The 21,894-nt window shown below is 39.3% G+C and overlaps 1 protein-coding gene across 10 annotated transcripts in view; it reads left to right on the forward strand.

The window, feature by feature from the left end:
- EMSY (EMSY transcriptional repressor, BRCA2 interacting) overlaps nucleotides 1-21,894 on the forward strand; it is a 44,211-nt gene that overhangs the window by 14,049 nt on the left and 8,268 nt on the right. For 4 of the 10 annotated variants that reach the window (XM_082279249.1, XM_082279247.1, XM_082279251.1 and 1 more), the window contains 10 exons: nucleotides 2,525-2,784; nucleotides 7,244-7,511; nucleotides 9,532-9,804; nucleotides 11,857-12,006; nucleotides 13,757-13,930; nucleotides 16,164-16,300; nucleotides 17,786-17,959; nucleotides 18,851-19,049; nucleotides 20,334-20,498; nucleotides 20,755-20,913. In XM_082279249.1, the coding sequence (XP_082135375.1) occupies nucleotides 2,525-2,784; nucleotides 7,244-7,511; nucleotides 9,532-9,804; nucleotides 11,857-12,006; nucleotides 13,757-13,930; nucleotides 16,164-16,300; nucleotides 17,786-17,959; nucleotides 18,851-19,049; nucleotides 20,334-20,498; nucleotides 20,755-20,913 (1,959 nt within the window). The remainder of the gene's footprint in view (nucleotides 1-2,524; nucleotides 2,785-7,243; nucleotides 7,512-9,531; nucleotides 9,805-11,856; nucleotides 12,007-13,756; nucleotides 13,931-16,163; nucleotides 16,301-17,785; nucleotides 17,960-18,850; nucleotides 19,050-20,333; nucleotides 20,499-20,754; nucleotides 20,914-21,894) is intronic. The other 6 variants (XM_082279250.1, XM_082279248.1, XM_082279252.1 and 3 more) reach the window with 5 other exon arrangements.

The following is a 21,894-nucleotide window of genomic DNA, read 5'->3' on the forward strand; positions in this document are numbered from 1 at the left end:
AAAGCAGAAGATCATACTTATCCCGTGGCCGAGACCACGCGGCTGCCATCCCGGGAGCACACGACTGCAGCCGTGCCGGCGGAGATGCCTGCACTGGATGCGTCCGGCCCCCTCGGGAGCGCGCGCCTTATCACGGACCCCATCCCTGTCTCGGGGTCCCCGGCCACACGGCCGTGAGTGAGGGAGCGATGCCGCAGGCGCCGCGGGTGCCGTGGGCCACGAGCAGCCAGGAACTGGGGATCGGCGTGGCAGCCCCCTCTGAGCACACGGCTCGGAGAGCCCTGCGGAGGGAGAAGCCGCGGTTTCCACAGCGACACGAGAAGCCGCGCAGCGCAGCGCCGAGCCGGAACAGGGCCGCTCTCAAAGCAGCGTGGAGTTTGTGGAGCGGAACCACTCACAGGGCACGGAGCCGGCGGCGATGGCAACGCGGGGCCACGCAGAGCCCAGACACGCGCCGGAGCAGCGCCGCTCGGAGAGCGCGGAGCAGCCACAACGCGGGGGCCCGGCCGAGACGTCGGAGCCGGCGAGGCGGCGGCCACGCGGGACCAGCAGCCACGACGAACACGCAAGCACGTGATAGGAGGAGTTATAGCAACGAAAATCACAGGAACTGTGAAATGGTACAATGTAAAAAACAACTATGGATTTATAACACGAGATGATACAGGGGAAGATCTATTCATCCATAGAACTGCCATTAAAAGGAGTAACCCTAAAAATTACCTGCAAAGTGTAGGAGATGGAGAAGTTGTACAGTTTGATATAGTGCAAGGAAAGAAGGGTTTACAAGCAGCGAATGTTACTGGGCCTGGGGGTATTCCAGTCAAAGGCAGCCGTTATGCACAAAATTATAAACAATATCCATCCCTGCAATTTCCCTACCCACAGCCTACTTTCCCCTTTTACCCTATACCCAATATGAACCCTTTCCTAAGTTTACCCTATCCCCAGTTTATTCCTAATCCGTTTTTCACCCCATGGCTTCCCTATACAATTCCATTTCCCTACAATTCCTCTCCAATGCTGAGGGGGGGATGAAAAGGGGGAGGGAAGAAATTAAACCCTCTCCTGCCTCAGTTTCCCCACAAAGCATGCTCGGAGAGTTCTGTCTCCCTTCTGTCAGCCCTAAGATGTTCCACAGAATCTGTTTGGACATTTGAAGACTCAGGAGGGTGGTTTGTTTTGTCTTGAAACTGTTCTTGTTATGTTTATCCAGTTGTTTTCATTCTCCTTTTATTAAAATAAAACGGGTGAGATGTTGGGGTCCCTCCCCCTGCCATGGAGCCCTGGGAGATGGGCCCTGGGGGGGAGACACGGGGTTTCCCTGCCCCTGGTCAGTCTCATTCCCCGTTGGTTGGTTTGGGTTCCCTGATAACGCCAAGGACCCTCGGGTCCCGTGACTGCGGAGTTCCTGAGCAGAGCCCCGGCCATGCGGCTGGAGAAATAAACATCTCTGAAACATCTACCATGAATCTGTCCATATATACTTTGTTTCCACGGGACTCCTGGTTTGATATATGCGTGTTACAGTAATCCCCGTTGTAACACTTGGCCTTGTTTAACCTCAGCCCACTGATCCATCTTGTCCAGATCCTTCTGTAGAGCCTTCCTGCCTTCAGTGCTACCCAGGAGCTGTAAGAGGTTTGCAAGGTCATTAAACTGTGTCTGTCTGTAATCTAGACCAATTTATGAACCTGTTGTCTACTTTGGCAAGTTTCATTTGGATTTAAGATCCATTAATCATGCTGTTATCCTTCGCTGAACTGAATATTGCAGCAGATTCTTTATGTGTGCAGTATATGATTGTGAGGAAGAAAGAACTCTTTTGAGCCAGTACATCATGTTTTTCATGATTGTGTGTTAGGTGCCATTTTATATCTGTTGCACAAAATACACCAAAGAAGGAAAAAGCTGATAAAGTGAGGATTGACCTTCACAGTTAAACTATATAATAAAAAAAAAAAATTATATCCCAAGATGTTGTATTGAGGTGAAAGACAGAAGGGTACTGTAAGGATAAACATGACATGAAAGTAGGTGCAAAGGCTGAAGTCTGAGAAAACTATAGGGGGTTAAACTTTGATAGGCCAGTTGCTGTGAACAAAACCACCACCAAAAAAACCCAAAATAGTGTAAAGTTTTAAACTAAAATGTGTGTGGCATTATCCCAATCCCTTTGTGTGTGTCGTCTCACTAGTCAAACTTCTGGAGACAGAATGAAAACCCTGAACTGGCTCTTACGTTAATCTCTCAAACTGAATGAAGTAACCCAGTAACTGAGTAGCTAGGGGTTTTGGGTGATTTGTCTCCGATTCATGGCACTCTGAGTGTGCCCCGTATCAAGGACTAAGATCATCTGAGGTGTGATACAGGTTGGTTGTGACCGTAAGATGTAATTTATCCTTTATTTCTTTTTATCTTACTTGAAAGAGGGTGCAAGACTCAAAAAGGGTGTAGTGTTTCAGAAAATGCTGAGATCTGCAGACAGGGGAAACATAGTTTAGAGAAAGTATTTCTTTTCCAGGTGTCAGCTGCTCAGATGATGATGAAAAACCCCGCAAAAGACGGCGAACGAATTCTTCTAGTTCTTCCCCTGTTCTTCTGAAAGAAGTCCCGAAGGCAGTGACTCCTGTCACTAAAACTATCACAGTGCCTGTAAGTGGCAGCCCCAAAATGAGTAATATAATGCAGAGCATTGCCAACTCCTTACCACCACACATGTCGCCTGTGAAAATAACCTTCACTAAGCCCTCAACACAGACAACAAACACCACAACACAGAAGGTATGTGGGGGAAGCTGCCAAATGTTACTTTATTCTGGTTTTATCAATGAATAAGATGTGATGTTTGACTCTTCCTTTCTATGGTCTCACTAGCTGTTTTTTAAGGATTGATCTTGGGATAAGGTAATCCCTCTTTAAAACGAACAAAGGGAAAACCAAACTCTTGTATGAATTTAGTTCACCTGTGTGTGAAAGGACCTGGATTGACAGCCGTGGAGACTGAAGCCCTCTTTTTATCCACAGAACAGGTACAGCACAGGCAGCGGGAGTGCAAGCTTCCCCCAGACTGCCCCACCAATGTGCCTCAACCCTGACCTGAAGGGACCACTTCTAGGGATGAGAGGGGATTCAGTCTCCATGCTCATTCAATTCTTGGCCTGTCTGGTGAGACTGCCAACAAGGTTACCAGTTAGTACCATTTGTGGTGTTGGGTTTTGTGATATGGACACTAGTCCACTGAGAACTGGATCACATAGGCCACTGAACAGTCTTCAGATGGTAACAACTATTGGTCAAAGGTAATCTTTCTTATTTCTATTTTCCTTATTTATAATTATTCTTTGCAGTAGTAGAATTCCAGGAGAGATGGCATGGGCTTTCCCTTGCCAAGCCTTTTATCTAGAGACTAGTTTTTTGGGGTCTACAACGTGTATTCTTGGAGCTGGTCAAAGTCTGGGGGGCTTTATTTTCTTTTCAGTACTAGTGTGCCATTTCTCATTCTACATTAACAGTGTTACAGTGGTCAAAATCAGTCATTATTTCAGCTGAGTGTGCCTAGCTTTCACCACAATGCAGTGTGTAGAAAAGGCTTTTCTTGTTTAAATTTTGGATTGGATTTAGATTTTTAAGTGCCTAATCTATGGCATGACTATATTCCCATTCATTAGGAGGCAATTCAGTTGTGTCTATTTTTCTGTTCTTAAGATGTAAAAACAAAGATGAATGGTTCAGACCAAGTTCATTCTTGGTACAGTTATTAGTTACAGCAGACTTCAGGGAGAGTTAGCGTCTCTGTGGAATTAATTTCGCCTCGATACCAACAGACTTACAGTAGGCTGGCCACTAACAAGCATTTTTTTCCAATTGTGAGAGTTTGACTATTGAGCTCAAACCTTTGCATGGTATTTTTTCTACTAGTCTTCTTAATTGCTTTATGCCTCTTTTTGGATTAGCAGAGTTCCTCTGTCCTGATTTTTGGAAACTTTAAAACTGAGTAAGATTAACTGAAGTAATGTGCAATAAAGATCTTGCTTTCTGACCTCTTCCCACTCCAGGGAAGATGCTTTCATTTGATTCACTGTTCTTTAACAGTGTCCTTAATCAAATTTCATCTCTGAATACATGAGTGTATAAGAGAAATCCATGAGTGAGCATAAACCATCAAATTAAATGTTCTGCATTCAGTGCAGCAAATCCACAGCTACTACAGGGCTTAACCTATCCATCTTATTGCACATTAGGGTTCTAATTTGTGCAGGAAGAAATTTTTGCTTCAAACGTGTAGGGTTGTATTAAGTATGGTGTTATATATATCATGGAAATTAAAGACAGTGTACTAAGTCTCCAAAAGAGTGGACTGTTGATAGGACCTTTCCTGCAGTTGTGCCTCTGCGTTTGTTCTGACATCAAAATTTTACGGTTTACTTTGCATTCTATTATTTGACTGTTTTACTAATCTGGTGTGACAGGAAAATCAGTGCTTGTTTTGTTAGGCAGCCAGAGTAGCATTTGTATCTGAACTTGTCACACTGCCCTCTTTTGTTGGATTTTGATATGCCAAAATATATAACTGGATGATTTTGGTGGGAGAAATCCCCTTTAGTAGTTTTAATTTAAATGTCAGTCTTGTTCATTCATATCCAACAGCACATTTCTGATTTGAGTGTAAGTTGTTACATGTGAATGAAATTCTGTGTTTCTGCATGCCAGCTCTTTGAATCGTTTTGACATTTCAGTGGGTTGGAGGAAGATGTGTTGTAACAACTAATAATGTCACAGCTCCAGTTTCTGGATTCTCTTGTAATAAAGTCACTTGTCTAGGACACAGAAGGAATCTAGCTAGTGAAGTTTCTGGCAGTTACAATACCTTTATTTTTTCAGGGACTAAATTTGGCATCTCTCAAAATAGAGCTGGCAGTACTAATTTCAGTACATGTTGGGAATTAGATTTTACTGTAACAATTAAAAGCAACAATAACAAAATTGCCACCTTGATTTGTGTGTGTGTGTAGGTTTAAAGTTAGGCAGTTTCTCTGCTGTAGAACATGGGATGCAGTTTTGGTACCCACGATGAAATTATTTGGATCATTTCAACGTACATGAGAAAACAGTACTTCAGAAATAAAGTGGTTGTGATTTGAACTTTAATTTTTAAATTTTTACCTGAATTTTATGTTTTCTGGATATACTTCATACATGAAGATTACTGAACTTTGCTCTGCTCTTTTAATTTTGAAAGATGAGATAGAATAGATAGACCCAAACCTGCTTAGTCACAGTATAGCAGTCACTGTTGAACTGTAATGCTTTACAGGCTTTGTTCCTTCCTTAATTAAATAAAGTGTTTTTAAGTGATAATCTTGGATTTAAGGAAATGCAGTGGTCTGCAGGAGTTGCAGTTATGCTCAAATTCATTCTACATATCTGTACTTAGTTGTGATGCTGAACTTGCCCTGTTGTAGTAGGGTTTATATTCACACTAACCTGTAATATGCCTGTTTTAACTGCAAGTTGTCCTTTGACTGTATTCCTAAATTAGTTACCCTGGGTGGAATGGAGCTGACCCTAACTTCAGACAGTTGGGAAGTATTCCAAGTGTTAGCTGACAGTTTTAGAAACAAGATAAAACTCCAGGGGCATATCATAGAATCTTTTCACTTCCAATTCTCACACTAGAACAAGCTGTGTCATGTTCAGCTCATCTGCGTGTTTGTAGCCTAAGAGCAATTTGAGAAAGGTGTTTTGATTAAATCAAGGTTAGGCAGAATGCAGAAATAAGACTGATGCAGAGAAAATGTTCTCACTGGAGAATGCGATCAAAAAAGCAGCAGAATGTGGAAACCTGGTCCTTCAGACACTGATTAGTTGTGGTCAACCTGCTACAGCTTGTGGGGGTAGTAAAGTTTTGATTTTCCTCAGATCAAGGTATTAAAGGTTTATCTAAGCAGTAGAGACCATCAAACTAAGAACTGAGGCAAAAGGAGAAGCAGAACCAGCCATGGTGGTGAAATTTGCTTTTTTAATAATGCTTTTATTCCATCCATGTGGCTGTTTCCCCTTTTTTTTTTTTTTTTCATTTTTCTTTAAGCAAATTATAAACTCGTAATCTCTTGCTGCTTGATCTGTCGCTTAAGTCTATTTCTGGTGCCATTACCGTATTATTTCTTTATCAGGCAAGGTTTCAGTAGTGCTTGGCTAGCTGTGTAAGACTTTGTGTGTGAGCTGACACAGGTTTCCTTTGCCCATTTTGTACCTTACTTTTCTATCAGCTTTTGTTACATTGAATCATTAATAAGCTTAAATTTTCAAGGTTTTAATAAACAAAATTTTTGTTGGGACAATAGCATTATTAAAATAATTTCTCAATATTCTTGCTTGATAAACTGAAAATGTTGTACTTTTGTGCTTCTTTTTCTATTTTAACTGTAAGTACAAGAAGCGACATAGAAGTTGAATAAAAGGAATTTCTTTATGTAAACAGTCCCCATTTTTGCTGCTCAATAAGTGCTTAGTTTTCTAGGTCAGTTGCATAACGACAGACTTCTTCCAATGCTGTCATGAATTCTATGTTTTTCTATGTCAGATCAGATTCATGGAGTTGTAATTGTAACTCACACAGGGGTGATGTTTATTCTCTTCAGAGAAAGCATTTTCAGACAAATCAGAAAGAATTTCTTGTTATTAAGAGCACTAAATAAAGCAGAAATTGCTTCAAACCTAAACCATTTTTCTTTCACTGATGAAATACTGCATACAACCTGGTAGATCATTTCTCATTACTGACTCAGCAAGTGCTTGTTAATTTTTGAAAAAATATCATCTATTTTCTCTCATTGCTGTTTCTTGGTACTTTCGTGAGGTTTGGGAGAGTGGCACTTAAAACTTGCTGGAAATCCATTCAGTTTCTCTTAAAATAGGTTTCAAGCTTCCTGGCCCAGTTTAATGAAGTCAAGTTCATTCCTGTCTGTTTGCCTTCAAACATGAGATAAAATTCTACTTTAATTGGATAGTAATTGTTTTCCTTAAAAAATCTGCCCAATTTTAAGGAAACATTAATCACCACTTCCTCAAAATAATTGAAACTTTTTCTTGCAAGCAAATGTGATTGACAGTCTTACAAGCTCTTAATAAACATGTATCCCTAAACCTAAATACACAAACAGACATGTTACTGAAATTCTATGCTTCTAAATAGATGCAAAGAACAAATGAATTTCTTCTTGTATTTTTCTTTTTTCAGGTCATAATAGTAACCACCTCTCCAAGCTCAACTTTTGTACCCAACATCCTTTCCAAGTCCCACAACTACGCAGCAGTTACAAAACTTGTTCCAACATCAGTCATTGCCTCAACTACTCAAAAGCAGCCCGTGGTTATCACTGCTTCCCAGTCCTCTGTGGGCAGCAGCAGCAGCAGCTGCTCCACTCCTTCCTGCACTGCAAGTACTATTGCTGTGACTGCTGTAGTGTCGTCTACACCATCAGTGGTTATGTCAACAGTGGCACAAGGTATGGCAATTCTCTTATAAAGGCTCTTTCACTGAGGAATTGGACTTTGCATTGAGAATAGCATTGGGGAGATGCACTTTTTATTTACATATGATGAGTAAAGCACAGGACATGTGAAAGAAATGTGCTTATGAAACTAATCCAAGAGTCTCCACAGAAGTTCTTGTTGAACTCTCTTCCTCTTTACTTCAACAGTTAATGTGCAGATCCTCTTTTTTTAAGAGGAGGTGAGGCGAGGTGGCGTGACTTAGCTCTAAAGCAATATAACCTCAAAATGATTGGCTTTAAGACCTTCTCGTGATGCATAGAAAAATGTGTATTTCCAATATTTGAAGGTTATTGCATCTCTAAAAGCCTGATTTACAAAGACATGCAAAGTTAACATCAAATAAGTACAACTTATTAACATGCCCAGATGACAATTCTGAAAGGTAGAGAAGTGTTTACAACTTTTTATTAGTGTATTTTATCAGCCTGTCAGTTTTAAAGTCCTTTATAATTAAGACCTGAGTGGGCCTGATTAAAATTCCTAGGTTTCTGATTTCAAATTCCAGCTGTGTATGCTAGCTTGGCTGTTTCAGCTTCACAGCCACCAGCTAGCATTTGAAAGGGAAGCTGTGAATGAATGAATGAATGAATGAATGAATGAATGAATGAACTTTAGTGAGCAGCACTTGAAAGAAAAACTGCCTGACAGTGGCAAGTGTCACAATTTTTCCTGGTCTGTATTTTCCATTCTTGTTCCATTCCACAAAATATTGGGTAGGTGTATCAAGGCTAAGGAGGCATTTTCCTTCCCTATTGCTTGTATTAATATGATCAGATATTAATCCATGGAGAAGAAGGGCTCACAGCAGGCTTTAATATTTTTTGAACCGTTGATTTTTAGTTGGGTTTGATCATGGAAGAGACTTTAATTCTAAAGTACATAGGTGGAGTATCTCTCTAAAAGGTTTTTTTCCAAGGCTGCCAGTGTCATTGCAGAAGATGCTGGTGAAAAGTTTTGTGACGTGAACTGATAATCTCTTCAAATATAGAGTTGAACTCATGAATGAAAGGAGCTGCCCAAGGAAATGGTGTAACCATCTTAAATGATGCAGTGAGGTTGCTTATTTAGATTGCCAGAATTGTACCTTTACTGTAATTTCTGTCATTATCACTGCCATCTGTTTCTGTTTTTCACTACAACTGGGATTTAGTTAAAAATTGCCTTCATAAGATATGGACTTTGTCTGTCTTGGTGCTTACAGATGTGTAGTTTAGAATTATATACAAAGCCAAATTTGCTGTAAATATTTTGATAGCTATGTATGGGAATGACAGAAATAAGTAATAATATTTATTTGGGAACTTTGTATTTCCATCTTACTGTAAACTTCTTTTAATCACTTTTACTTTTAAGACCACCTAACCCAACAGCACAAAACAGGTGTCACACAGTTTTATAATTTACATAACATTACTTGATTTTTTTTAAATGCCAACCAACTCTTTTACTAACAGCTACTCCCAGTGTTGATGGGTTTGATATTTGACATCCTCCTATTGCCAACTTTTCATCATTGTGATTTTAGAATCATTGAACCACAGAATGGTTTGAGTTGGAAGGGATCTTTAAGATCTAGTTCCTGCCCCCCTGCCAGGGGCAGGAACACCTTCCACTAAACTATGTTGTTATAAATACATATTTAAAATATTTTCACTATACGTATTTTGCTGTCTTGAAGCTTAAAGACAAGACTTTGAAAATATTATTGAATTATTTGTATTACAAAAGGTGGGGAAGTAGACTGGGTTTGTGGTCTTTCCATTAGCTGGTGTTCTGCTGCCACATTGAAATTCTGTATAAGGCTCCATTGCCTCCTAACAGAGCACTTCTGCTACATGGGAACCTTATTTCCTCACATCTATCAATGCATTTTTTAGTAGTAAAGATGGTTGAAATGCAAAATTATTTTAGAAATTATAGTATTTTTCTCTCATTGCACTGTTCAGTCTTAAACCATTTACTCTTTCACAGGTGTGTCTACATCAGCAATTAAAGTTGCCTCTACCAGACTACCTTCCCCAAAAGGTTTGGTTGGGAATCCAACTCAGATCTTAGCACAGTTTCCCAAACAGCATCAGCAGTCTCCCAAACAGCAGCTGCACCAAGTCCAACAGGCCCAACAGCAGCAGCAGCAGCAACCGCAGCAGCAGCAGCTGGTGCCATGTTCTGTAGCCCAGCAGCAGCCACAGCAGTCTCAGCTGCCAGCTGGCATCAAGCCCACCATTCAGATCAAACAGGAATCAGGTAGTTGGAGTTTTTCTTGGGTCACATTGGTGAGGTCTGACTGTAACTCAGGAAAGTAGGGCAGAATTCTGTCCCAAAATGTGCATGGGGGAGTGGTCATGAAGGCATGATTTCTTGAGTACAGGATTTGGCTTTAAACATGAATATAAGTAGATAGTGAAGGATGTTTTAATGTTTTCAAGTAACAGTAATTAAAGGATTTGGTTGTTTCACTTTTCTTGTTTGGTTCTGGTATTACAGACCTTGCTCTAGGTATATATGTTTTATCTTAGAGGTTGAGAGGTATGTAAATAACTGCAAAAATAATGTGATTGGCAACCTGAAACACACCAGTTTTCTGAAGATCCCAGAATTGTTCAACTGTATCATCTGGAAAAAGAAGTTACTCCATGTTTTAATTATTTTCTTTGGTCCAGAAATCAAAACATACTTTTGAGGTACATGTCAAAACAAATACAGTTAGATCTGGAAGTTGGACTGGATTCTTTTTGTAACATTGATTAATTCAGCTGACTTTGGGCAAGTCATGTAATTGTTCTTTCTTGGCTTTTCTCTGCTGTAGCACACAGTTCTTATCTCAGCAAGAAGTAGTAAGAAATAAAGCTTGCAAAGTTATCCAGTTCTCAAAGACGTGCTATAAAAGTGCAAAGTATAATAGTACTTTTATGTATATTAATACAAAATTAGTATTTTAATCCTGTCAGTAAAATTATTATTTTATATTGTACTATTTAGATCAAGGAATTAAAGTAGACCATGGAATGAAAAAATAAACAGCCCTACTCCTGTCCTTTGATAAAACTACCTTTTGGATTATAGGATTACTGCTTAAGAAAAGTAATAGCTACTAATTAAGATGTAAAAAAGGCTTCCAGCCACTGAGCAGTATCAATATGAGCTTCATTTCATTGTCTTCTACAATGGATTTAGGCTCAATGTGCTTTTTAGTTAAAAGTTTCTTTAGAAATACCATCTGATACCAATTCTTTCTGGAAGATGTGAATCAGTTTTCATGGTGACTTTTCATCCATTGTCTGGATGATGCAGAGACTTCAATTTCTCTTTCAGTTTGGAGCTTACTTGCTCAGTACTGCTTTTATATTCAGTGTAGAGAGAAGAAAACTTCTCTGGAGGATGTTCCACATCTCAAGTGGACAAAATTTTTCACCTAGAAATACTTGTGTACAAATTAGGTGCTTCACTTAGATGGGATTCATCCAGGCTGTGTGTTCCATGGCATTTGGCCACCACATCTCCTGGATCTCCTTTTGAACAGATGTTGGGAATCTGCTGGTTTGCAACTGAGAAGTGAATCTCACAGAGGTCCCATTCCCCAACACAAAATGGAGAGAGAGGGAGCAGAATCCTGGCAGTACTAAGGTGCCCTCATCCTTCATTCTTGCTGATTCTTTTCATAGCTTAAGCCAAATTTCTTTGTGGCTTTAAGATAACCAGTAAATCAAGGGGAAAGAGAGCAGTTTACTTAAAGTAACCTTCCCTAGCCAGTGTCACAGTTGCTTCCTTACAGTCACTAATACTCCTTGTGCAGAAATGTTTTTTAATTTATTCAGGGTGATGAAATTTGTCTAGGCTAATTAAGACACATTAGGATTTACAGACTGAATTGATGAAGAATTACTTTGCTTCTAGATGGTTCATGGTGTATGAACCAATTCAGTCTTGGTTGTAACCTGTTGCCTCCTGGGAAACATTATGGTTTCTTGTATCATGGACCAGGAAAAGTTAAAAATGACATCAACAAATCAGTGATGGAATGGACAGTGGAAATAGCTAGGAATTTAAACAGGCACATGAAAGGCAAAGATGATGACTTTCTTGGTATTTGCAAAACAAACAAAAAACCCAACCAAAACTAAGAGGAAAAAAAAAACCAAAGTCAAAAATTAAATAATTTTTTCATGATCAAGAATACATGGGCTCAGAATTGAAGCCTTGTGGAGCTACTTGCCCACTAGGCCTTGGTCTGAGAAAGCATTTCAGAAGGTAACTTATCGTGCCTGTATTTTAACAGTGACCTTTCTCCTTTCCTAGGTGTTAAAATAATCACTCAACAGGTGCAGCCCAGTAAAATCCTTCCCAAACCAGTTACAGCGACCTTGCCCAGCAGTAGCAATTCACCCATTATGGTGGTTAGCAGTAATGGGACTATCATGACAACTAAACTGGTCACTACTCCCACTGGTAAGTTACGCCTCTGAGAAGGGAAGGGAGGGTAAACCCAGACATACAGGTGATCAAACATGGTTTCTTAGGGTTAATAAAAAAGCACTTACCTCTTTCGAACAGTGGGCACAATGGCACATTCACAATCCTGTTACTTATTATAGATCAGGATTTTTGCACTGCGTGCTCTTCTGTTCCTCTGTTTGAATTGTTTCACAAAAATATCATTGTTCTTTCCCCATTGGGTTTATTTAAAGGAAGTTTGCTTGCAACCTATACAGATACTTTGCACTTCTGTAGCACCTTATATTACATGATTTTTACTGATTTAACTCAAGCAGACAGGTCAGCACCATTCCTATTTTGCATAGATGGACTTCAGAAGACATGTGACTTGCTCATAGTCCTGCAGTGAATTTATAAAAAGACCAGTAAATTGAAATTTAAGCTCCCAGTGTTTTTCTGGGCATCTAATTGTATTTGTGTTTGTAATAGATAATAATGCAGATTGTTCAGATTATAAACTTGGATGAGGAAAACTTAAAAGGTAGCTTTATCGTGGTTTTCAGAAAACTCTTTATTTCCTGATTTTTTTTTTTTTTAGGATGGGCTGGGAATATTAGAACCATAAAATCGTTACTGTTGGAAAAGCCTTTGTGAGATCATCAAGTCTGACTGTTAACCCAGCACCACCATGTTCACCACTAAAAACCTTGTCCAAGTGCCACATCCATACAGCTTTTGAATGCTTCCAGGGATGGTGATTCCACCACTTTCCTGGGCAGCTTGTTTCAATGCCTGACCACCTTTCCCATGAGCAATTTTTTCATAATATCCTACCTGAACCTCCCCTGGCACAATTTGAGGCCATCTCCTCTTGTCCTTAGCATAAACTAATGGTAAAATGGTAAATATTCTGTTTATAACTTTTAAAGTACTCCACAGATAAATTCTTGAGTACATGAAAAAAACCCAGAAGTTTTGCAGTTCATTTAGTTGGTAAAATCTGTATTGTGTTCTCTTGGATGTGAACGCACCTTTCTGGACAAAACAAGCTGCTTTGCTCTGCGATCTTTAGCAATTAAGGGCACTAGCGGCAGCAGTACAAGCAGAATGGAATTCCAGTGTTTGTGTAGCTGTTACTATTTTTGAGCAATTTTCTTTTGTGGACTCAGTTCTCTTTCCATCCAGAAAAGGACTACTTCTGAAAAAACAGCATTTATACTATGTTTAGAGGTTTCTTTTGTGCTGCTGTATGCAAAGTCCATAAAATTGCATCATCATTGTAAATTATATTTTTCTCTAAGGGTGTTATTTAGACCCGTGATTAGTGGTTCTCTTTATAAACAATCGGTCATATAGGAGAAGTGTCATTTATGAGAGGAAGGGATGAGTTCTGGTTGTGTCATCAGATGGCTGACTCTGGGGCATCTGAGGGAGCAAGAGGCAAACCTACAGGCAGAATCTGCACATCTATTGAAAATTACGATCTTATGCACAAGGACATTAATTAAAATAAGGCAGTCATGGAACATTTGTTAAAATACTCAGAAGACTGTTATATTAATTTAAATTTTGTATATACTTGAATATTGCTCTGTGGATTTAGAAATTACTAGAAAAATTGTAAAGGGTGGTAATAGATTGCAGTGTGGGATATCTTTGAATAAATCTGTCACTTTATTCCTAAACTAACATATTTTCTCACAAATATTAGTAGAGGATTGTGTTGTAACAGTGAACTTTTTTTTTTCTCTCTTTAAAACAGGAACTCAAGCAACATATACACGGCCAACAGTGAGTCCTTCTCTGGGGGCTCGGATGGCTGGAACTCCAGGGGCTGCTACTTACGTGAAAACTACAAGTGGTAGCATCATTACCGTAGTACCAAAATCACTGGCTACTCTAGGAGGGAAGATCATCAGCAGTAATATTGTTTCTGGTAGGCATATGAGTACTTTGATGTTAAGACTTCTATTTTAAAAGTAACTTTGGGCTTTCTTTAATTGTTCAGGGCTTTTCTGTGTGTTACATGCTCAAATAGTTATTAGGACCTTTATTGGAAAATTCCGAAGAAAAATAGCTGAGCATGAAGAAGAAGATAATAGAAGTTTGAAGGTGAAGTGTTCTTAAGGATTGTGGTAGTTCTTGTGTTTAAGAAGGAAACAGCAAATGTGAAGGAAAACTGCGAGGAAGGAGAAATGTGAAGTGGGGAGCTAGTACATTGTATGGAGGGCAGAAAGATTAGAAAACACTATTGGCCCCTGTTTAAAGCATTTTATAATCCCAATGCTGCCCTTCTCTGTTCCACTGCATGTCCAAAGAACCAGAATAAAAATGGCCTGTATATGTTAGATTCAGCTATGCAGTCTCCACCTTACTTCGATATTTTATCATTGGCAGCCTGTCTTTCCTTTAGCCCGTGTTCTGCCTTAAGCTTTCCCTCCCAGCTTTATGCAGACTCTGCTGCTTATCTTTGTTAGTCTGCTGACCAGCCCTCATTCTCCCTGCTGGTTTTGTGCTGGTACAGGTTGCCCAGGGCAGCTGTGGCTGCCCCACCCACAGAGGTGTTCAAGGCCAGGTTGGATGGTGCTTGGAGCAACCAGATCTAGTGGAAGGTGTCCCAGCCCTTGACAGGGAGTGGAACTGGCTGAGCTTCAAGGTCCCTTCCAACCCAAAATATTCAGTGGTTCTATCATCTCTAAAGATAGAGTCTCTTTAGGACCGGGACCAAGCACACTTACCACTAACAATTTCTTAGTATATGTTTGGGACTTAGACTTTGTTTAGCAAAGACCTGATGTGGCACCAGCCAGCTCCAGTCACCTGAAGGTGCTGCACAAGCTATCAAGTAAATGTACTCTTGGGCTGTAATCTAGTAGAGCAGTTTTTGATTTCTACAAAATTATATTTAGTGATGATACAGCATCTTCTTTGGCAATAAGTAACTTTTTTTAGCCTGTTGTGGGTATGATGAATTGTTAAGACAATTTTTAGGTCTTCTAATGAATTATACACAGGTGGAAGTATTCTTCTGAGCAGCAGCTAATGTGGAGAAACCTGTGGGTGATCCTGACGAGGATAATAATGATTGTCCTGAAAGAACACAAGTTTGGAAAGCATGCCTGCTTTTTTCTTTTTGTTTGCTTAATTGTTTTTGCTAAGGGAGCAGTCTTTAGATGCCTCTGAAGTCAGTAGGATTAAATAAATCATAATCCTGTCTCAGCATGTCTTCCCTTTCCTAGAATTAGTAGAATTTTTAATCTGAAATACTTTGCGAAGTATCTACAGGTATGACTGATGGGTAGAAAGTAGTAAAGGAAATCTTTGGGTTTGCAGCTCTGTTGTGACTGAATGGTGCTTTCCTCTAGAGAAAGGAGAAATCGTTGATAAAAAGCTGTCTGAGTAGCTACTGCAGTGGCAGTCTGATAGCATTGATGACTGATTCCAGTGTATGTAACTTTTGTATACTGTGGAAGGCTGACCAGAATTAACTGTCACTGCAGGTAATTAAAAACCTGATACAGGGAATGGAACTAAGTAAACACCAACATAGGAACAGAAATAGCCAAGACAGCTCTTCAAAAACAAAAAAAGCACTCCACACTTCTAAACTTAACTTTTGTGGACTGGTTGTAAAACAATAGCATGTTTTTCTTTTTTCCTTCTTTAAATCCACTACTCATCACTTACATTAGAACAGAAAGAGCTGGTGTTTCTCTTGACTGGAGATACACCCTTGGTACGTAGATTCTTCTACAGAGGTCATCTGTAGAAGAGATTGTCTGTGCAAATCGGATCTTGAGTTTAGTATTAGTTATGTGCTTACCCCAGCCTAACTCCAGCCTTTGAAAAGTTCTACATGTTTGCCTGAGAAAGCTGTGTTAGTCTGCTTTGTAACTTGTGAGAAGGGGTTGCCTGTCCTAATACAGAATATATTATGTTCCCCTAGGCACACCTGGTTTTACTGTAGGTGAAAGATTTGTCGAGTTGGCATCTAATCATTCCATGTTGATTTGGGTGACATAAATTCCAATTCCAGATGCTGCTGGTTTCTTGATGTGCTGTCAGATTTAAATGCAATGATTCCTCTATAGCTCACCAACTTCTATGGTGAAAGGAAATACACAAAATGTGATAAACTGCACATTATTTCTTTTCCAACAAAAATTTAGGAACTACAACCAAAATCACTACAATTCCAATGACATCGAAACCCAATGTGATTGTTGTGCAAAAAACTACTGGAAAAGGAACTACAATTCAAGGGCTTCCAGGCAAAAATGTTGTCACAACACTGTTGAATGCTGGGGTAAGTAATCATTTCAAGTCTCAAATGAAGAGCCAAGTGGCAAGCATTCATTCTGCTAAAGGCTTGATTAAAAGCAAACTGTGCATGAGCTCCTTAACAGATCCAGCATGCCTTAATGTCAGGGATGTTTGAAAAGTGACTGTGGTTTGCAGAATATAATTCCATGCTTAAAGCAAACTGGGGATGTTTTTTCAAAGTTAAAGGAAAATAGAAACTTTTGAATGTGCTTTTTTCCCATGGATAATGATTTTGTATTCCTGAAGCAATTAAGGAGATTAAAATAACTAGAATCTTAGCCTGTTTGCTCCAGTGAGAACCAGGGTCCTGTGTTAATAACTTGCGTCTCCAACCATTTGTCTTTTGGGTATAAAGGGCAGAAATAAACTCTGTCTTCACAGTAGGGGAACCACTTTAAATTTATGTGGTGTGTAACATTGTGACATCCTGTGCCCTGACTATTGTATAGTGGTGAATTTTTTTTTTTTAATAACCTGAGGTATACCTAAGAATAAAATCAAGTTTCCAGCATCAGCTGAGCTTACCTGTAAGTACTAGTAAATAAAAATGATCAATGTTCCTAGATAAAACTGTGAGATTTAATGCCACAGTCCTGTAAAATTTAAAAGGCTGCTTGAGTAGCAGAACCACCGATGGGGTTTTAAAAATCTTTTATGATTTTTGTTTTAGGTTTTGAACTTTCCTAGTTTTAGAATTAAAGGTGTATTTGCAGACAAGTGGAAATCCTATGATGTTACACAATAGTAGCTACCAGAATGGGATGGTATTTTTGAAACAAGTGTGCTTTGGGGGCTTTCCAGCTATTTCATGGATGTTGGTAGGAACTGGCTACTAATGTTGTTACTCACTTGGTTTGTTACTGTGCAGAGCTTAAAAAAAGCATGCTCAATGCCTTTGCTCTTCTTAAGCTATCGGGAGTCTAGTCATCTGTAAACACTATTCCACAGTCAAATGATTCCTGTGAAACAGCTGTGAATCTGCATTTTTTGATGAAGTGAACTTTTAGTTTAAAAGAAGTCCATACATAATTAATGTATTGGTCCTGAAGACTATATGAAAATCTGTATTTAAATAATTTCTTTTTAGAATCTCAGTTCAAGTTTTGTAGATGTCTTGCCAAAGTTAGTGTTAATAGAAATTGGTGGTCTTAAAAAACATTTGTGAAGGATTTGGACAAAGTTCCAGTTTGAAAAACTTCATGTCTTTTAGTTTCTTCTTTTTATTCACCCCTTCAGAGCTGCTCAAAAGGTAAGGTAATGGAAAGAGGATTTTGGTAGCTTTTTTCATTCACAACCGTAGGTTCTCTTGTTCTTGGTCTTCTAATGTATTTTGTATCCAATAAATGTAGTTGTAGTGGGAGATTTATTTCATGGTACACACACTCACATATAACTGTATTTTTTTAGAGAATTGGGTCTCACTGAACAATTTCATTAAGTTAACCTGTAAACTTTGACTTCTCTACAGGGGGAGAAAACTATTCAGGCAGTGCCAGCAGGAGCAAAACCTGCTATCATCACTGCCACAAGACCCATCACAAAAATGATTGTTACACAGCCAAAAGGAATAGGGTCCACGGTCCAGCCAGCCACCAAAATCATCCCAACTAAAATTGTTTATGGTCAGCAAGGGAAAACACAGGTACAGTGAGGACCCCTTTCTGTCTTGGAATGTACCCCTAAATTTTAATGGGAAGTAAATAATTTTTCAATGTATTTCCTCATTTGTTCCAGGTTTAGTATATATCTGTGGGGAATGAGACTTAGTGTAATGAGGTGGCCTCAATTCTGATTTCTCAAGCACAGTATTTGCACTTGTTAGTTTTTTCTGGAGGCCTAGAGCAAGCCAAAAGGATTTATTAAGCCTTTTCTGTAGCTGAAACTGTCTGGCCATGGCTCCAGATACTTGTTTACATCTTACAGCTAATGGTTAGACCATGAGAAATAAAGATGCAGAGTCTGGACATAGGTCATCCATCACATCTGAGGTTTTACTGAAGTTTATTTTCTGCTTAATACCTGTTCAGGCTGTCCCTGAAACCTTGTGTAGTTGGTGGGGCTGGGTACAGAGAACCTGGCTTATTTCTGGATGCTTTCAGTTTCAGCTTTTTCTCTGGCTGCACTTACTATTTTAAAGAACTTTTATCACATGTAACATTTTGTGTGTTCTGATTGTTCAAGACTGTATTTATTGTGGACGTGCTTGTCCTTATCAGTGCAGTGCATGTTCCAGCTCACTTGCATAGCTTTGTCTTATCACACTAGTTTTATCTAGTCCTGAAAAATCACTGTTTAGTGGTTTATTGTGTTAAGTACTTCAAATAACTGAGTGAGAAGTACATTATTGTGCATTGCCACTTGGGCTTTGTGCTTTAATAATCAAAGTTGCTGAATTTAGAGGTAGACTTTTAAAGTAAAATATTAATATTTTATAGGTGGTGTAAGTAGATCTGAGTGGCACCATGTACTCTGATTGCTCAGATGTGTTTTCTTGAGTGCTTTTACTTTAAACAAAATTTACCTTTCTAATTAGGTCCTCATAAAACCAAAGCCAGTGACATTTCAAGCAACAGTTGTGAGTGAACAAACCAGACAGCTGGTGACTGAAACGTTACAGCAGGCATCAAGGGTAGCAGAGACAGGAAACTCTTCTCTCCCAGAAGTGAAAGAAGAACCACAAACCTACACTGACAGTAGCTCTTCTTCTACAGAGTCTTCCCAGAGCTCTCAAGGTCTGTCTTGGTGTCACATAATGTATGAGTAGACTGTCTTCCAAGAATGCCAGCTGGCTCCAGAGAGCTCTGTGTGTCTCCTTTTAACGCAGGTTTCACCCCATCTGTTTGCAGTGAAGTGCCATTGTTCCCTTACTTTTATATTTTTCTTTCTTTTGAGCTACTTACTATATGCTTTCATTTCTCCTGAAAAGTGGAGATAAAGATGTCTTGCTGGGCTCCAACTTGCTGTTAAAATGCAACCTGTTCCCTCTTCCTGGAGAGTCTGCCAGAGGTAGGCAGGGTAGCAAGTTTTGGAGGTTATTTTGGCAGTCCATGCTCTGCCACTGTCTTTACGGAGTGTATTGAAGCATCTCTCTGCTGCATGGCTGAAAGCTGTCAACACAAATCTTGGTCCTTTTGTAGACGTGTGTATGTGCATCAGGACATATATCAGACATGCAGTCCTGATGGGAATTCTGCCCTGGCTTCAAGCCAAAGCAGCTCTTTGTGTCTGGGAGGAGCATAAATAGTAGGGCATAAACAACATCTAACCTGTGTTTGGGAGTGATCATGATATGTATCACTACAGCAAATAAAAGCAAATGTTTCAGTGAAACCTTTGTACCTTTTCTGTATAATTTTGTAACTGTTGATCTATATGGCCATTTAAGTTTTAAAAAAGTTCTGATGATTCAACCAACTTACCAAATTTAGGTGCTGTTAGTTCAGAATGCTGAACACATGCTGATCACCCGAACTGCTGAAACCTGGGGAAAAAAAGTTCAATCCAAGGCAAATTCAACATACAAAGAAACCTGCTGAACTTTGATTTTTCAAACAAAATCTTTTACAAAAAAAATAAGATACAGAACTTTTCGGTTTTTTGCTGGAAACTGTTCATAACATCAACAGCCTTTTACTTCAAGAATCAATTGAGATAGAAACTAAAGTGTTGCTGAATGAGAGTATGCATCCTTGGCAATGTTCAAAACTAGTAAGTAATGTGTAATTTGGTATAATTTTGAACTATCACCCTGCTTTAAAGCAAGAAGTTGGACAAGAACCCTCCAACCCAAAATGGTTCTATGATGACTTGAACTGGCACTGGTTGCCCAGAGAAGCTGTGGCTGCCCCATCCCTGAAAGTGTCCCAGGCCAGGTCAGACAGGGCTTGGAACAATCTGGGCTAGTGGAAGGTGTCCTTGCCTGTGGCAGGGGGGTGGAACGAGATGAGCTTTAAGGTTTCTTCCAACCCAGACCATTCTGTGATTCTATGATGTGCCTTTGTTTTTTCTGCAAGCAGATTCTCAGCCTGTAGTCCATGTGATTGCTTCAAGAAGTCAAGATTGGTCAGAACATGAAATTGCTGTGGACACAAGCCCTACAATAATTTACCAGGATGTATCCAATGAATCTCAGTCAGCTACTTCCACGATAAAAGCTTTGCTGGAACTTCAGCAGACAACAGGTCTGAAAACCCATGAGATTGTTTAGGATAACTCTAGAGGTTACTTTTTGCTTAAAAAGCCTGTTGTAGTAAGTTTTGCAATTGAAAAGCACCTATCTTGAATCAACTTGATTCCTTCCTTTTTATCCTGTATGCTTGTTTGCATCTATTCTGTAGTGTTAACTATATTTATTTAAGCTGGTGCATTTATATTGTAGGTTTATTTTATTATGAAGGTTTATGTATTAGAGGTTGATTTTATGCTTTTCTTCTAAAGCAGTCAAGGAAAAGTTGGAATCAAAGCCAAGGCAGCCTACCATTGACTTGAGCCAAATGGCTGTCCCAATCCAGATGACTCAAGAAAAGAGGCATTCTCCAGAAAGTCCTTCAATCGCTGTTGTAGAGTCAGAACTAGTGGCTGAATATATCACAACTGGTAAGTGGCTAAGGTAGTGTGAGGGTGGCTTTGCAGTTGAAGTCTGAGGACTTAATTTTGGAGTTTTCTTACAATAGGTTTCACTTATATGTTTTTGCTGAAATTTTCTTTAGAGGAAATTAGTCTTGTCTTCCACTCCTGAGACCCTGTGCAAGGGACAGAGATTGCATCTGTTTTGCTGGGGCCTAGGGGAAAATGTTTCTAACTGAAACAAAGGGTGGTTGCTTCAGGATATCCCACTTGAGCAGATTTTCCTTTCCCTGGATGTAGAGGACAGACTGTCCCACTACCCTTGAAGGAAAATGTCCAGTAAGGAAAAAGTAGAAAATGAAGCTACAGGAATTGTAGCCTAGTTTTTGTACATACTGAAAGGAATCAGACATTGAATTTGTTAAAATCCATTTAGTCCTGAGTTAAAGCCAGGTATGTATTTAGCATGCTAATGTAGCCCCAGTTTCTTACTTTGCTAGAAAGCTTTGAACTAATACATTTGCACTTTTAAAATAAATAGGTTACTCAAATTAATCTCTTTAAATTCTTGACTCCTCCTATTTGGACATCCATTTTGTGTAAGTCCTTTCTCTTGTCTCTCCAATGTTCCCTGCTATCTCAGAACACTCGATGTGAGCCACTTCCCATACATACATGAAAAGATCAGATTACCTGTTTTCTATTTTAATTTCTTAAAGCCACATTATTAGTCTCTATATTATTTGGAAAATGAAGGAGTGTTGAAAGTCTACATTGAAAAAGAGAAATAAAACTAACTGTATTAAACTGTATTAGTACGTATCTGTAGCTCCAGTGGTTTTAGTGCTAAATGTCTGATCTGGTATTTTCATTTTGTTCTGTACCTCCTCCCTTTGCTCCCATCCCTTAAATGGCCTAAGTTGTGTGAAATTGGAGCTGGGGGGATGTTACTATTACTCCTTTAAATAGCACTTACTGTATCTAGCTTCAATTTTGAATGTTTGCTCCCTT

The sequence above is a fragment of the Coloeus monedula genome, assembly GCF_965178545.1.
Source record: "Coloeus monedula genome assembly, chromosome: 3".
Taxonomy (NCBI): Eukaryota; Metazoa; Chordata; class Aves; order Passeriformes; family Corvidae; genus Coloeus; species Coloeus monedula.